We start from the raw sequence: 17,551 nt of genomic DNA, 5'->3' as shown, positions 1-17,551 counted from the left end.
TACATACTAGGCAAGTAGTCTGTCCACTGAGCTCTGCTCCCAGACCCTACTCTTTTCTCTAGTCTTTGCCAATTCTGTTTCCTATTCCCACTGGGTAAGCCCTTTTTCCATCTAACTTTAAAAAAACAAATACTTGGGTGCTTTTGGAAATTAAAGTATAATTATATCATTTCCCTCTTTCTTTCCTCCATCCCTCCATGTATACCTTCTTCCCCTTCTGTCAAATTCATGGCTTCTGCTTCTTTTTCTCTAATAATTGTATTTATATATGTAAAAATACACATATACGCACAGTACATATAATGTTACTTGTATATACATGCTTTCAGGGCTGACCACTTGGTACTGGATGACTAATTAGGGAACTCTTCCCTGTGGAAGACTATTTCTCCTGCTCTCAGCAATCCTTAGTCTCCTGTAGTTCTTTATGTTAGGTTAGGGCCTGGTAAGATTTCTTCCTTTCATATCAATGTACCTGTTGGTGTTGTTCTTCTTCAGGTCTTGTTTAGGCAGCCATGTTGTTAAGCCTTCCATGTGTATAGCTTCCCTGGTGTTGCTAGGAGACACAGTCTCACTACAGACATGCTGATTCTCTGACCCTTAGATTTTTTTTCTGTCCCCTCTTTCTCAATGTGCCTGGAGACTTGGGAGCAGGAGTTGTGTTGTAGATGGGACTAAGCACCATTTATTCTCTGCATTTTGACCAGTTGTAGTTTCTGTAATGGTCTCCATCTGTTGCAAAGAGAAGTTTCATTGTTGAAGGATGAGAGCTGCACTCATCTGTGACTATAGGATAAATATTTAGAATGGAGTTAGGAACTATGCTGCTTTAGTGAAGTGTTAGCTGTAGAGTCCCCTCCAAGATCCGTGACTTCACCAGCCTTGAGTAGTTGGCTATGTTTCCAGTACCAGATAGGATTTCCCTTTAATTGAGTAGGCCTTGAATCCAGTTAGAGCTGTTGGCTACCCCCAAGTCCTTTGAACTTTTTGCAACTCTTGCAGTATAATTGTGTATCTCATTGTTTTACGTTACAGTTGTTCAGAACGCTCTGTTATGTCAGTGCCGTGTGGCCAAGCTCATTGGTTAAGTCATTATGTAGGCCATAGACTAGATAGTCCTGATACTACTCAAACAGTAACACTTGACCCTGCCTACTTAATAAATTATAAGCACCTACCAGGGGAAACAGAATTCTATTCATCTTTATCTTTAATATGTTCAATACGTATTGGTGAGTTTCAATTAATGTAGTTAGAATTATTTCAGACTCAGTTACTTTTTTGAAAACATAGTAATTTGTAAATTATTCTCCATACCATTTAAAGTTTTCTGTGTCATTTTAATTTGCTGTTGCTTCTCTTTCAATAGAAATATTAAATCCTACTGATTGGAAATTTGAAGAAAAAAATAGAAAAATGATTAGCAATTTCTTTTATGTTTTTAAATATTTTATTGTGTGGATGTTTTGTCTACATGTATGTCTGTGTACCAAGTGTGTGTCATGTGCCCTCAGAAGCCCTAGGACTGGGATTTCAGGTTGTTGTGAGCCACCATGCTGGGGCTGGGAATTGTAGCACAAATCTTAAAAGGTCTTATTAATAAAAACAAACCTGAAGCCAGGTATTGGGGTGAACGCTGAAAGTTCAGAGAAACAGAACAAGCCACATCCAACTTCACCTTGCCAACTTCTCAGGTGATCCTGTTTCCCCAGACTGAAAGCCTCTGAGTCCTCATCCGAATGGATCTCACCTGAACTGCTGCTAAAAGCTAAAAGCTTAAAAAGACTCTAGTTTCTGGTCCTCAATGTCTTATATACCTTTCTGCTTCCTGCTATCACTTCCTGGGATTAAAGGTGTATGTCACTATGCCTGGCTGTTTCCAGTGTGGCTTTGAACTCACAGAGATCTTAATGGATCTCTGCCTCCTGAATGCTAAGATTAAAGGCTGTGCTACCACTGCCTAACCTCTATGTTTAATATAGTGGCTGTTCTTTTCTCTGACCTCCAGGTAAGTTTATTGGAATGCACAATATATCACCCACAGGGAATTGTACTCAGATCCTCTGGAAAAGCAGCTAGTGAGTGCTCTTATTCACCGAGCCATCTTTTGAGCCCCCATATCAATTACTTGCATAAGAGCAAAGGGGATTTCTCTTTCTCTTGAACTTTGACAGGTGAGCCATTGAAAATAAAGCTGACAATTATGAGACTTTCAAAAGGTCAGAAACTTGTAATATTTCATTGTGTAAGCTGTAGAATGGAGTAAAAGATTGGAGCTGGAACATGGGGACAGATTATAGGAGTGTGGGAAGAGAAAACTCATGGTGAACAGAGATTATCTTATTACAGATTTTTAAGAACTGTGTGTGTGTGTGTGTGTGTGTGTGTGTGTGTGTGTGTGTGTGTCCATTTTTTCTTTCCACTCTGTGAATTCTGGAGATGACACTCAGATTGGCGTAGTTGGTGGCAAGCACCCTCTGCTACAGAGCCATCTCACTGTCCCAGATTGTCTTAAGTTTTCAGGTAGCATCCCTTAGAACAATTAATGGTAGCCATGCAGAGTTGCTATGAGCAAGATGGGCAGCTGATCTCTTCTCCTATGATGAAAAGTTTGTTGTTGTTGTTGTTGTAAATAACAGATGCCTACTATTTTATGAGCATGTAGTCAGTTTGTTGTATAGCTTTATGTTGCTGTGCCCAAATACCTAATTTAGACAAATTAAAAGTGATACAGGGCCAGATGAGGTCACTCCTTTAGTCCAGCACTCAGGAGGCAGACACAGCTGGACCTCTAAGAGTTCAAGAACAGCCTAGTCTACAGAGTGAGTTCCAGGACAGCCAGGGCCATGTAGAAACCCTGTCTCAACACACACCCCACCACCACCACCACCAAAAAAGTGATACAGGAATATTTTGGTGTATTTTTTAGAAGAATGTATCATTCATGGGGAGCCAAGGTCCAGAAACTTGACCACCACTCACCACCAAAACTGCCCTGAGCCAGTGGCTTTAATGTTAACTCACAAAGTCAAAGGATGAAACTTAGGAACCACCAAGGGTGAGTTTTAGAAGCTAGAGATTAAGCCTGGCAGTGGTGGTGCATGCCTTTAATCCCAGAGGCAGATAGATCTCTGTAAATTTGAGGCCAGCCTGGTCTACAAAGTGAGTTCCAGGACAGCCAGGGCTACACAGAGAAACCCTGTTTCGAACAACAACGAGAAGTTGTAGATTTATAGGTGGGGGCTTCAGATGGAAAAAGAGTAGGGGGTGAGGAGAGCTCCTGTATACATAGTAAGGGGGTCCCGGGAACCAGGCTCCCATTGCACTGCCTTGGATTAATACGGCTTTACCATCCCAGCACTTGGGAGACAGAGGCAGGTGGATCTTTGTGAGTTCAAGGCCAGCCTGGTCTACAGAGCTAGTCTAGGACAAGCTCCAAAGCTACAGAGAAACCCTGTCTCGAAAAACAAAAAACAAAAAACAACAACAACAAAAAGCTTTACCAGTGGAGGAAGGGGGCTCAGTGAGCTGATGTGTCCAGTTCCTTCCAGCTGCTGCAGTGCCTTAGAGCTTCTGCCATCCTCAGGATGCTTTCTAGGACAGGCCTCTTCCAGCCTCTGGCAAGGGCTGTCTATGCTGCCCACAGACTCAAGGACATTTCTAGCTTATAGCCAAGAAAGAAACTGGTCACTTTTCCTTGTGGTCTTTTTACCCTGAACTGCTTACCCGGTTGCTCTTCCCCACTCCCATCAACAAGAGGAAAGATTTCCTCTGGCTTCCTATTTGAGAAGTCTCTGCCTGCAGTTGGTTGGCCTCTTGCTTGGGGTAGAACACTTCGTCAGCAGAGTCTGATGTGGAGGCAGCTGTTCAGTTGGCCTGGCAGTGCCTCAGAAGCAGAGGAGAGAGGGAGAGAGGAGAGAGGGCCTCCAATCACACAGCTTTCTCCAAGCAGACTCTGCTCCCGAGGCAGTGTGGTCCCTTTGTGACCAGGCCTTCCCTTGAACCTTTGGGGGACATTTAAGTTTAAACCATAATGGTCAGAGAAAGGGAATTCTGAAAAAACTCCCTTGAGGAAAGAAGGGCCAGAAACAGGCGAATGGGGGAAGGCTGGGGAGACCTTGGCTCTGAGATTGCTCCTTTGGCTTAAGTCCTTGGCAGACCAGAGCACCAGCCTTGGAGACACCTCTTTCAGAGCCACAACATATACATTTTAGTGTCTGTAAAACTCCCTACAGACAGCAAATGTTTTTCTGTCAAACTAATGTGGAGCTTATCCCAAGTTTTTAACGCTGATCATCCTGAAGTATATTACAGCATTCTTAAAAATCCTTTCATGTTGGCGTTGTTTCTAAACCGTACGTGATCCTTCCTTGCTCTGAAGTCTTCCTTTGTAAGGGTTTTGAAATGTAGACAAGTTAAAGAGGAAGTCTGAGCCTAGTCGTGGTGTCTCTACTCGATGGAGGCCATGTTGTGGAGTCCAAGGTAGTGCTGTTTCTGACCCAATGACAGGACTTGAAAGTCACCTAGAGCCGCACTGACCCTATTGGAGGGAGCGCCGCTCTCTGTCCGCACCTGCTGTGAATTAAGGTGTGCTGTGAATCTAAAATATGACCCTTAACAGTTTTTAGTGTGTGCTAAATAATAATTGTTAAATACCTTGGGCTAAGTATGTAATTCAAACTAATTTTTCTTGCTTCATTTTATTCATTTCTTTGGTGTGACTACTACAATTTTAAAAAAATTGAAATGTGTTCACACATCTCCATTGGACACCACAGGCATAGAGTCCTTAGCAGTACACAGGATACATATTATCTCTATATGCTAAATCTTTCATTGGCCTATATCTGAGACTGTATATGAGAAATGAGAGGAAATCACCTATTTTTAACCAGACCAGGTATTCTCTAGGTCTGTCTTTACATTAGAATGCTCTCACCCCGAGACTAAAAGAAGTGTTCAGCCGGTTCCTTTCTAGTTTCTGGACTGCCCCTGCTTGCTCCTCCCCACACCACACTTTCTGAGGAAGGCTGGCTCTCTAATTTGGGCAGTTGGGAAGACAAGACTAAACGGTACTTACTCAGTCTTCTCCTCGAACTCTTCCCTAATCCCAAATACTTAACACAGGGTTGTCTTTGGGCTTTAATGCCACATCCTAAACCTCTAGGCCTGTATGGATCCCAGAGGAACTCTTCAAAGATAACCTTTGTTTGTAAAAAGGGGGAAGAGTCTGAGGCCTCTGAAATGCAGATGAACCTTCCTTCTGTTCTTTGTGACTGCAAAGACAAACCTTTCTCACCCAGGTGGCTTTTGTCTTTCCCTGTGCTCTGTAAAAGTTGGGGAGGAGGAGGAAGCTACCTCAGAGAGAGAGGAGGTGGGAGACAGCTGTGGAAAATATGGATAGTAGAGGCCTAAAACCTACTACCATTTACATGCTAATAAAAACCAGAAATGGCTTTCTCCCCTGTTTGATCTGATTTGGAACTTTGTGACTTTTCTCTGGTATGGCATTTTACCCCCTGTGTTTTTCCCATTGTTGTTAGCTGTAAAAGGCTTTGAAATTCTCAAAACAAGGTTTTCCTCAGGAATAAGAGAACAGAACAAGCTGGGAAACTGCTTTGTGCTCATGGTGGGTCTGTTGGTGGAGAAAACCTCCCTTTGAAGATAGAGGTAGATGCAGGAAAAATACCCAGCCTTGGGTTTTGAATGTTCACACAAAACACAGTTTCACAGGCAAAGGGAATTAAGAGATAAGTTTATCCTGAACTGAATATGAGTGACATGGATTCAGGTTGCCCCAAATAATACTTTCCATTATAGAAGTGATTACATGAACTTTTATGCTCACCAAACCAAAAAAAAAAGTTATAAATCAAAGCAGATCACAGTCAAGCAAGGAAAACTCTTACGGGTTTCTTTTTTCTTTTAATTGTTTTGTTTTGGTTTGACACAGGGCCTTCTATAGCCCAGGATGGCCTACAGCATGTTCTGTCACCTGGGTGACACTAGAACTCATGGTCATCCTCCTGGCGCAGGTACATACACACTCAACAAGTTTTTGTGTCCTGTCTCTGGGTGGAAAAAGACAAGAGCAGCTGGTCTGAGTACCTTTCATTCAGCTAGTTCAGGGCAGGATTGTCCTTGCAGAGGTTAAGTTCTTGAGATAAGGGTATAGGAAGGAGGTGTGCAGTAAAATGTATTGAAATTCTGGAAGAACAGCAAGTGCAGAGATACAGCAGGTTCAATACACATACTAAATACCTATATGTGAAACTCAGGTGAGTGGTTGTAGATTCCAAATTAACGTTTGTTGACCTGGAAGATAATGAGATTTCACTAAGAAGTTTTTTTTTTGTTTTTTTTGTTTTTTTAAGTAACCGAAATAGTTTTCTGTTACTAAGCAAAGCAGTAAGAGGACTTTGATAAATGGAAATAGACAGTGACAGCTCAACCAATTTCCCAGACTAGGAGGTAGACAGACTCCCTGGGAGCTGGGCAGATAAGGAGAGGAGCCATGACTCGGTAAGAAAGGTGGCAAACTTCTTCCTCATCCTGGGATCTAACAAAAGCCTGGCATCCTAAAACAAAGGTCTTGTGGTTTTTTCTTCTCCCTTGCTGATAGACTGGCTCTCTGAGTTCAAGGCCAGAGTAGGACATGTCCCACAACAGTGTGGGCCAGTCAACCATTCTACCTTTCCTTAAACCAACTAAACCAACCAACCCTAGATTAGGAGAGGGAGGAGAAAACTCTTCTGACTTAAAAAAAACAAAAACAAAAACAAAAACAAAAAAACAAAAACAAAAAAAACCCAGCCCTCTTGGAGAGACATGATTTTCAGTTTCCCAGTCCCCCTGTGCTTTAGGGAGGGTCTGCTGCATACTGTGTTCCCTCACTCCCAATAAACACCTTTTTTCAACTGCTGATTCTGTCTGCTCCTGTTAGTGGTGTTTGAGATTTCTCTCTGTTCCCTGTTGTGCTTGAGATTTTTCCTGTCTTTTAATTCTTTAACTGGCAGAGGAAATAAACCAAATCAATAATCACTGGAACACAGGTGCTTATTTTGTTAACCTTTTTACCCATCAAATTTAACCTCAAGGTGGCTAAGCATCTCTCTCCTGACTTAATGTCTCTTCCAAAGCAGCTTTTCAGTTGTAGCATGCCAGATAAATGTACTCATTCCAAACATTTCCCTTTGCAGTGTGAAAGAGTGTCTGAATTTAATGAGGTCACCTGTGGAGTCTTAACATTGTGTGTGTGTGTGTGTGTGTGTGTGTGTGTGTGTGTGTGTGTGTGTGTGTATGTGTTGTTGTTGTTGTTGTTTAGGATTTTATTTTGGAAAGGCAAAAATAAATGTTGAGGGTCAAGTATTGTAGCTCAGCAATAGGGCACATACCCAAGCATAAACAAAGCCCTGGGTTTGATAGCCAGCACCACAGAAGTACATAATAAAGCAGGAGGTGGTAGATGTGAATGGATAAGCTTGTCATAGGATCATAGTTACCTAAATAGTGAAATTTGACTGCTCATTTCAAAGTCACAGTAAAACATAAAAATTAGCAGAGATGGTAGCAGACCTTATACGTAGAATCAGTAACCTAGGCCCTAAGCCCAACAACATGAAATAAACTTTCTAAGATTTCTATGTATTTTATGGATTTTTTCCAGACTTAATATTTTCATATGTCATATTCCAAGTAAGTCGTATTTACTTTCATCAACTTTCTGTATTCAGGTCTGTCTTCTTTATGACATATTCTCTTTCCCTTTGATAAATAAGTCATATCCTATCAGCTGACAAAGTTTTTTTTGTTGTTTACATAAAAAAGATTTAACCTCTTGCCATTATTATACCAATTTGGGGGGGGGGGCAATGATACAGGATTTCTCTTTGTGGTTCTGCCTGTCCTGGAACTCGCTCTGTAGACCAGGCTGGCCTCGAACTCACAGACATTAGCCTGCCTCCAGGATTAAAGGTGTGAGCCACCACACCTGACCACTTCTTTCTTCCTTCTTTTCTCTCTCTTCCTCCTTCCCTCTTTCTCTCCCCACCCTTTCCTTTCTGATATCAATTGTCTTTTACCTAGAGTTACTTTGAGTATGAAATCATAAAGGGAATAAGTAGGAAATACATGAACTGGATGTGGTAGCTCACTCTATGTTCCCAGCACTTAGGAGGTTGAGGCAAGAGGATGAGAAACTCATGATCATCCTCTACTATATGATGAGTAACACCAGCCTAGGATAGATATGACTCTACCCCACCCCAAACCGTGCAAAATTTGATGAGCTGATTGATAGTTGTGCTGAGGTTTGGGTGGACAGAGAATGATGTGACTTAGGATTTCTCCAGGCTTGTTCATTTAGCTTGTCCTCTCTGCTGCTCTATGGCATTTCTTTTCTCTGCATGTAGGACATCCTATTTCAAAAGAAGGATAGGTAGTTCTTTTAGCTTCAGGGCACAAGAGCCAGAGATCAGAGTAGCCTTTCTGCTATTGCTGTTTCATCATTAAATACCCAAGTGTCATATTTGGGCCAATGTTCCCTGAACCTTGTCATAATTAATGGGTCATTAAACAATCTCATTTAGTAATGATCTAGATGTCTGTCAATGTCATTTGAGTTTAAAGGCATTTTATTTACTTATTGTGTGTGTGCATATGTACATGTTTGTATACATATGTGTGTGTGTGTGCGCGCGCGCGCACGTGGGCATGTGCCATCATGCATATGTGGAGGTCAGAGAACAACTTGAAAGAATTGGTTCTCTCTTTCCACCATGTATATTCTAGGGATTATACCAGTACTTAGGTCAGCAGGCTTGGGGGCAAGCACCTTTGCCTGCTCTGCTATCTTGCCAGTCTATCATCTAAGCTTTTAAGAAGAATCTTGGATAAATTTTTAAGGCAAATTCTACAGAATATGATTTCTTTTGAAATAAAATTGCTGGAGAGATTAATCAAGCCAGTTAAAAGACACTTTTACATTCTCATGACTATAAATAGTAATCCAGAGTAACACTGTTTTATATGATTGGTGAAGTTGTATAACTTGGGAAGGAACATATTCAAATAGAGTAAAAGTCTATGCTTACCAGTTTGGGAGGTCTGCCTGAGACATTCAGCAGATTCACCAACCGATGGTAAGCATCCCTCTCCACCAAAGAAATGCTGTACCTGTGCTTCAGCCCCACACCAGAACACAAGAGGACACTGCAATTCCACTTCTTCTAGTTTCCCATTTTGTGACTTGTTTTTATAGTCTGGTCATTTGATGATCCTAAAGTTTATAAAAATCTACAAATTCTGCTGGGTGAGAAAACAAGGTTAGTTAATCTTTGCTGTTTTGAGTTCAGATAAATTAAGAATTTGGACTTCCTGAAAAGAAAATAGCTCTTTGGTATGAACTAGTTCACCATTGTGGGTTTATTAACCCCTCTGAAATTCTAGCACTGAGGTCATAAATGCGGTGTGACTAGCTCCGCCTGCATATCTCTAATTCAGAAAAGCCTTTCTTTCCTTCCCTTGTGTGCAGTGGGAAAGAACTGCACCTTCTGATCAGAGAGCATTAATGATGGTGCAAAGAGCAGACTTTATAGGTCAGAGCTAAATTATAATTCTTGGAGTAGCTTCAACCCCTTCATAGTCATTATTTGTCCACCTGTGTCTGACAAAACATCCTGTGACTAACAGATAAAACCTTTTGAAATGCATTACTAGACTACAGATAGCATCTGAGGCCTGCTGTAACTGAGGAGAGCCTTCTGCTTTAACCTGCCTACTTCAGGTTCCCACCAATGGATTTACAGGGTGACTCAATCATAAACTTTGTTCTGTGGTTGTAAAACTTCACAGCTAGCAAGTGGAACATGACTTTAATCTGTATTCCCTGGCCATGGTCTCTCAGATTTGGCTTGTGAATGAAGTGAACACATAAATTAAAGAATTTATATTACACGTGAGATACAAAGAAGCCTGGCAGATGTTACAGACAGCCCAAAAAAACCAAGTCAAGACTTGGGCATAGTAAAGACACTACCAAAATGCCCACCCCATGATCAGGAGAAAGGTTTTTATTATGGATGAGAGAGAGACTATCCAGAGGCATCTGGAAGAGTCCAGAGCAGAGGTAAAAGAGGTAGACTGAACATGGCCAGGGCTAGAATCTGCAAGAGAAGAGCAACAGAGACTAGCAGAGACAGGGAGAGAAATCTTAACAGAGTGGGAAGTGAACTAATCTGGACAGCCTGGGAGCTAGCAAAGGGGAGGAGTGGAGGATATGAGAAGGCCAGGAGGCTGACTTGTACGTGCTTTGAGATGCATAACAGGTATTTGTGAATAGGGATCTGAAGAGGCTGGAGGCTAGCATTGGCTTTGGTATGCACCATGGGTGCATGTCAATAGAAAGCCAGGTGTCTTCTCCCCAGAGGAAGCGGAGATAGGGAAATGGCTCTTCCTGACAGACAGAAACCTGGTTCATAGTTTCCTGGGGAATGCTCCACGTGTCCAATGGCAGTCCTTCTATAGTCCAATTTGAGCCCAGCCAAGACTGTCATTTGGGCTGAGTCGGTGGATTTGCCCTTTTGGGGTGCTTATGTTGTTTGTTGTTTTTGTTTGTTTGTTTAAACCTAATAAAGATAACATGCATTTGTATGGGGAAAGGAATGTTGATATAAATTTCAAATAGATACAAAGTTGGTATTTCTAGAATAAGGTCAGTGGGTGATAAACTGTAGCCATTTACTTTACTGGTAATAATCATGTTCTCTGATATCAGCAGAACACTAAAGTAGATACTGAACAGTTGTTCTAGGAAGATAGAGGTGAGTTTGTCCAAGCCTCTCATCAGTTATCAACACTAGTTTGTTGTATATGTATCTCCTACAGATACTTCACACTGAGCTTGTAAACAACAGCATGCTAACTCATACCTGAACCAAGGTTATTCAGCACCCATATTGTCACATCATAGTCTTCTAGCGCCATGCCCAGGAACTATTCTTTCTAGTCAGTGAAAGTACCCACAAGAAACAAAAATGTGCCTCTAAGTAGGCAGTGAGGAGCACACTTGAGAGTCTGAGGACTGAACCAAGAAGACGGAGAATACTTTGCTTGACCTCGGCCAGGAGGCCATTCCCTTCTGTGCACATTAGAACTGACTGGAGAAGGATGAGCATATTGATTTGGGGGCTACAAATGAATTTTTATGAGTAAGCGAATTCACAGGTGAGTATTATTTGTACCAACGGCCTACAAAAGAGTTTGTCCTACTTAGCTCTCCATTCCTAGCCCCTGGTTGAGAGAAGAAGGAAGAGGGGTTCTTCCTTAGACCACTCCTTTCTCCCCCGAGAGTTCTGGAATCATTTGTCTTATGGTAGGATTCTCTGTGGTGCTTTGTTGGGGTTCCTAGTGCATTATGAGTTAAGTAGGATTCTGGGAAGTCTTATGCATAGCCCATGCCCCAGACTAATTACCTCAACATTTCTGGTCATGATTTTTAGATATTTGCATATATCAAGGAATTTTTTAAAGGTGTTCTAAATTCCTACTGATTTTGAAACTTTTGAAACAAAAGTCACAGTAATTGGTTGATATCTTGGTTTGTTTTTCTGAATAGGGGTTTCCAATTACTGCTTTGGAAATAATACTAATCTATATGACAATATATTATTTGAGAAATAAACTTGCTGAGACCATTGACTATTGTGTCAGAGGGGTGGTGTTTTAAAGCTGCCACAGCTCCAGCAGGTAGAAGGTGTTTGTTACTCTAGGAAATCTAACAGGTGCTGTGTGGGCCTTGACTTGCTTGTTGACATCTTACGTCCGTTCACAGAAAGGACTGTCCACTAGTCTATCCACAACCTTAGTCCCTTCTAAAAGAATACCTAGATACTTAAAATCATCCAGAGTGGGATTTTGAAGTGAAATTCCTGGACAGCTGTCTTTCTACCTTGCCTCATCTTAAATGTTAGGTGTCCGCTTGGCCTTCCACTAGGTGTGATATACCAGACTAGAATCCAGTGAAGTGACTTGAATTACCCTTGTGCCTTCCTTGGTGTCTCAGACTTGCTTGTTCTGATCCCTGAGGTGTAGCAGTATATTCCAGTTGTTTGTGTCACATTATGTGGTGTTCGCTTGTCCCAGCACAGATTATTAAACTGTTTACTTCCATCCTAATTAATGTCCAGTTTGAAATTATGTTATTGAAGAAGAACCTTTCACAGAACTGCAATCAGGGTTTCTAGAGTAAAATTTGTCATAGGCCGTATAAGAACAAGTGAATGTTTCTCTGTATTTTTTTTATTACTGAGCCATAAATGAAATGGTTTTGCAAATCAAAATGAGTGGGCTTTTCTTTATCTCATATGAAAGTCCTAACTGTTGTGATCGGGTTAGTTTTCAAGGGCATGTGTGCATACATGCATAGTAGATACGTGCATGTGTGAAAAGCCTGCACCAATCACTACACTGGAAATAGAGCAATCCAGCCACAATGTAAAGATCTATAAAATAAGATGGCTTGCTTTTTGAAAAAGAAATTTGTTATTGGACATTAAAGATCACATTTTAAGTTTCCTAAGCATTTGCCAGATGTACTTCTCTTATACTGTAGCTTAAAGTTCAAAATATTTGTGTGAAAGCATTCTAGTGTGTGAAAAGCAGTCAGCTTCTCTCATCATGTAGGTGCTGGTGGGTGGATTTGTGGCTAATCTGTGCCATATGGCTACTCTCCTCAGTGGGAAGTGATGGCGGTCCCAGGAGCTTTACTCCATCCCTGGGCAGCTGCCTTAGACTCAGTTGCTTTGATCTTCTTGTCTCACAGCTGGAAGAAGCAGGGCTTGGTTTTGAGGGACCTAATAAGACAGCATATGGGACCATTGTCGTGGACTGCACCTTCCTGTTTGTTATATAAGCATTCCTCAGACAGCATACGTTTCATCCAAAATACAAGTCTGGATTACTTGTTTTAAAATTTGAACATTGTAAATATTTTATTAATAAATTTTCTGTGTTCTATTTCATATAAAATTCTTTTAGGAACAAATTTCAGATGAGAAGTAAAAATAGAGGAGCATATATATAATTCACGTAACTTACCCATTGCTAAGTACATATTCAGTATCTTCTCACTTGTTAGAATTTCCTCTTAATAATGTCCTAGAACAGAGCAGACGTGTGTTCTGAGTAAATGAAAATGTAAAGTTACATGGTCTTACTTTACCTCCACTATCTACTATGACTGCCGTCAGCCTACCTCCTGACCCTGTTGCTTTTTGTCAGACAAGGCAGTCACTTGTTCAGCTTTAGGAACAGAAAAACATGAGGGGAGACAGTTGTCCCTATATATCCTGACAATTGTGAGTGACTAGTGGGGCAGTCCTAGAGATCAGATCCAGACCACAGGTTCCTTCGGAACTGTATCGCCATTTGTAACAATGTAGTCTAGCTTAGAGTTCTCAGGAGTAAACTAAACCAGGTGCTCTTTCTTTGTCTAACTAGTCCATTCTTCTCTCATGGCACCGGCCCTGACAGCATTTTAGAAGTCTATAACCAGAACAGATAATAGTAGAGCTATGCCTAGGTTCTGATGTAAGGTGAGCAGTAAAATTCATAATATTTGTCAGTATGTTCCCATTCTTCATTTCCTTTCAGGATACCATTATTAAACTGGGAAGTATGTCTTGGCAGGTAGTAGGTGGTAATAAAGCATGTTTCTCACCCATCAATTAGCAAAAAAAGATCATGCAATTCCCAAGTAATCTAACCAATGACTGTCATAATAAGACATAGAATCAACATTAGAAAACCTCTTGGTTGTTCCTTCATAGGTGAAACAAGGTGGAGTGAGCATTGTGAGCACACAGACTTCATTTTCTTAAAAGTCTTGTAAAAATACTTCTTTAATTGAAAAAAAAAAAACCCTACACAGGCTAAAAGTAAGTGGGTAAAATAAAAATGGTAACTATAAGATAAATAAAATAAATACATCTTTAAAAAATAAACATATATTTATGTATATGAGTAGTTTATCTGCATATTCCAGAAGAGGGTATCAGATCCTACTGTAGATGATTGTGAGCCACCATGCAGTTGCTGGGAATCAAACTTGGGACCTCTGGAAGAGCAGCCAGTGCTCTTAACCACTCAGCCATCTCTCCAGCCCTACAAGATACATTTAAAGAAACTCGGTTTTACATATGAGGTAGACAGCTTTAAAGTCAACCAATTTTTCTGTGTGTTTTATTTTTCTTTTATAAATAGATACATTTAATCTGGATACAAATAAATCATAACCAATTACATATAACTTTGTTTTTGTTTTTCGAGGCAGGGTTTCTCTATGTAATAGCTCTGGCTGTCCTGGAACTCACTCTGTAAGACCAGGCAGGCCACAAACTCACAGATATACCTGCCCTAGCCTCCCCAGTGCTGGGATTAAAGGTGCACACCATCAATGCCCAGAACATATAACTATATTATATGTATAACTTATTATCTATAATGCCTGCCTCATACGCCAAGCAACTTCGAGTTTTGAACAGAGCCCTCAGTCCACCGCTTGTGTTCTTGCCTCAGGGCCTAAGTAACTACTTTTTCTTTACCTGACACCTAGTGCATTCCCAGACCTCCTCCAGGTCTTACTGTTACCTTCTCAGGGAAGGAAGGCAGGAAGGAGGGCTTGCCATCTAGAAGTCATTAGAGTACTCATAAGAGCATTTCATTCAGATAGTATCTATATCAGCACCTTGATTACTATGCACTTGTTTAATACATTTTCTTCCCCATTAGCTTTAAGAAGTTGGGAGTTTTGTTCTATTCCTTTGTTTACCTCCAGTCTCTAAAAATAGCTTATTATATGTGAAAGACTATCATTAATTTACATAAATAGCAAATGTTCAGTAAATATCTATTGTATCTGCTTCATTCGATTGTGTTTTTACACTTATCAGCATTTGCTGATTAATGTGGAAAGTGCCTTAGAAGTTTGTAGTATTTAAATGATCATGCTCAGACTAGTCCATTAACTCACCTATCAATACTTAATAACTAGGTTGTTGCTAATTATATCCAGTTCATTATACAGTCAGATATAATGGACTCAGTGTAATGGAAATTTATTTAGATGAATACTTTGACTAGATCCATTCCTCATGACAACCTTATAAAGTATGTACTATTCTGATGTCTTTTAATAATGTTCTAAACTGGAAATAACCATTTAATGTACTTGTATTTTATGAGGTCTGCGTCTCCTAAACTGTAGTGTTATTTTCTTAATGAGTAGGAAAGTACTCAAAACATTTACTCTGAGAGTAATGTTGAGCACATGAATTAAATAGGTATTCTTAGATGTTTTTTCTTAGCCACTTTATTGTGATGAGCTCACATACATCACAATTAAGACAGCCATTCAAATATTTGCTACATCTCGCAGAACTGATGAACAGTGAGGAAGGTCATTCTGAAGGCATGGAGCTTCCCTTGTAAAACCCTTTCACTGTTAATTACATTGTGTGCACTTATCCACCACAAAAAAAAGAACTGTGACAGACAGCATTGAAGCCAGTCTGATGGTGACTTTGCCTTTCGGATTTCCCATTTCCTTATAAGTAATGAGCTTTATTTGAACATTCAGTTCTAACAGTAAGATGGTGGAGAATCAAGTAGTTTAAAAACTTAAGTATCAGATTCAGTGCTAGTATTTTCCTTTCTTGAACAACTTCAGTGGGATACTTTGAACTTCACAGGTCATGTTCTATGGCATAGTTGGTAATTGGACCCCTGCTAAGGACCCACTGGCCGGAGCGTTACTTTACTCAAGTCCCCATAAGAGACATTGGAATTTGTACAACCAAGAAGTCACTTGTTTTACATTTTGTACATGATGATCATGGAACAGGCTTCAAGATGGATTCTTTGAAGACAATTCCTGAGAGAAAAGAATGCTAGGAAAGTGGACTTTTGTAGGGAAACACAAAAGCTCTAAGAGTTGCTTAGCCTAAGGGAACATAGGGTAACAATTTGTTCAAGGAGGAATGTTGATTGGATTTTTTCCTTCTTTGGGGAGAACTAAATGGGACTCAAACAGAGATACTCGTACAAATAAGTCCAGTTTCTGAAGGTATAAAACATTCAGAGAGAAGATACAAACTCAGAAAAGAACATTTTTTACCAAAGGCTCTCAGTTAGGTTTGCCTTAAAATCTCCCAAACTTGAGAGTTAAAGTACAATTCTCCAGGTCCCAACAGACATTTGCATCCAGCTGCCTTTTAGTCTGGTCTCAAAATTTGTGTTGTTAGTCTGTAATTGGAACTAATGACAATCACTAAACAAATAGAAGGGACGGAACTCGTTCATCTCTCAGGGGTGTGCTCCAGACTGCCATAGACACCAGATCTTAGAGCACTGAGGTGACTACACTATTGACTGGTTTTAGTAGTAGGTAAAGATGTCATATTTGAAGCCATAGTAACTAAGCATGAAATTCTAAGGAAGGAGAAATTAAATCATGGGTTACACCTTTACTTTGAAATACGACAACTATCTTCAGGCAATGTTCAGGAAACAAATTACTAAATATTTTTATTTCAGATGTGTTGACATTTATTCCTACTGATAAATGAACATGAAATTATAAAAGTTAGCCTCTGCTTGCTGTGTTTCTTAAGCATCCTCATTAATTCTGTTCCTGTGGGTTTGTTTTGGTTTTATTTCTTTTGTTTTCCATCTAGGATGGAGCTATGATGTGGAAGAGAAGAAGGTTCCAAAACCCAAGTCCAAGTCTTATGGTGCAAACTTTTCTTGGAACAAAAGAACAAGAGTGTCTACAAAATAGGTTGGCACTGTTGCATTTCTCCTTGCCTGTGAATAAAGTCAGCTGTGCACTATTTATAGTCCATGGATAATGCACCTCTTAATCTCCTAATAAACGTGACCTTTGAACCACAGGTACACGTGGCAGTTTCTATTTTTATTGTTTGTGATGTCTCACACTGAACACATTACAATTTCCTGCAGAAAGAGATTTGAGGTGTTCATCTTCTAGGAAATCACAGCACTTAGAATCTACTAAAGCAAATGCCTGGAAACAGCTGCCGCCTAGGTGTTTTCTGGTTGCGTTTTCAAGCCATTCCCAAGTCAGTTCTGTATAAACTTACTATACTGTCTGAGAAACTCTTTTATCACAGGTAGAGGAGTGCATGGTTATTGTACAACCTGATAACCCTCAACCTAACTCCATTATAGCGAACATTCTCCTTTTCACTTGCAGCTTTCTCTTTTCTCAGTGCTTATGGAAGTGAATGAATTTGTCCATACCACATTCTGCCTTATGACATGCGCTGATTGTGAGTGCTTCTGGTGGAGATTTTTTGTTCTTCGGCAACAAATATTCAAAACAAAATAAAACCGAGTGTTTTGGGACCTTTGGTGTTTTTAAACTGTTGTGCTTTTAAAATGTAAGTAAATACATTTTGTTAGTTGCAACTGTGTGGCCTACATGATTACCCATGAAGGCATGCTGTCATTATGCTCTCAGAAAAATGCCATGGCT

At 40.3% G+C, this 17,551-nt stretch overlaps 1 protein-coding gene across 3 annotated transcripts in view; it reads left to right on the top strand.

Annotated features, from left to right (window-relative positions):
• The window catches only part of Ndufs4 (NADH:ubiquinone oxidoreductase subunit S4), a 122,291-nt gene that overhangs the window by 83,707 nt on the left and 21,033 nt on the right, over positions 1–17,551 (top strand). Inside the window, exons 5-6 of one of the 3 annotated variants that reach the window (XM_036206897.1) lie at positions 16,731–16,834; positions 17,270–17,421. In XM_036206897.1, coding sequence (XP_036062790.1) covers positions 16,731–16,834 — 104 coding nt within the window. In that variant the 3' untranslated portion in view covers positions 17,270–17,421. Of the gene's footprint in view, positions 1–16,730; positions 17,422–17,551 lie in introns of those variants that run through there. The other 2 variants (XM_036206896.1, XM_036206895.1) reach the window with 2 other exon arrangements.

The sequence above is a fragment of the Onychomys torridus genome, chromosome 15, assembly GCF_903995425.1.
Source record: "Onychomys torridus chromosome 15, mOncTor1.1, whole genome shotgun sequence".
Lineage (NCBI taxonomy): Eukaryota > Metazoa > Chordata > Mammalia > Rodentia > Cricetidae > Onychomys > Onychomys torridus.
Note: the sequence above shows the minus strand (reverse complement) of the source record. Positions and strands in the feature narration are given on the sequence as shown.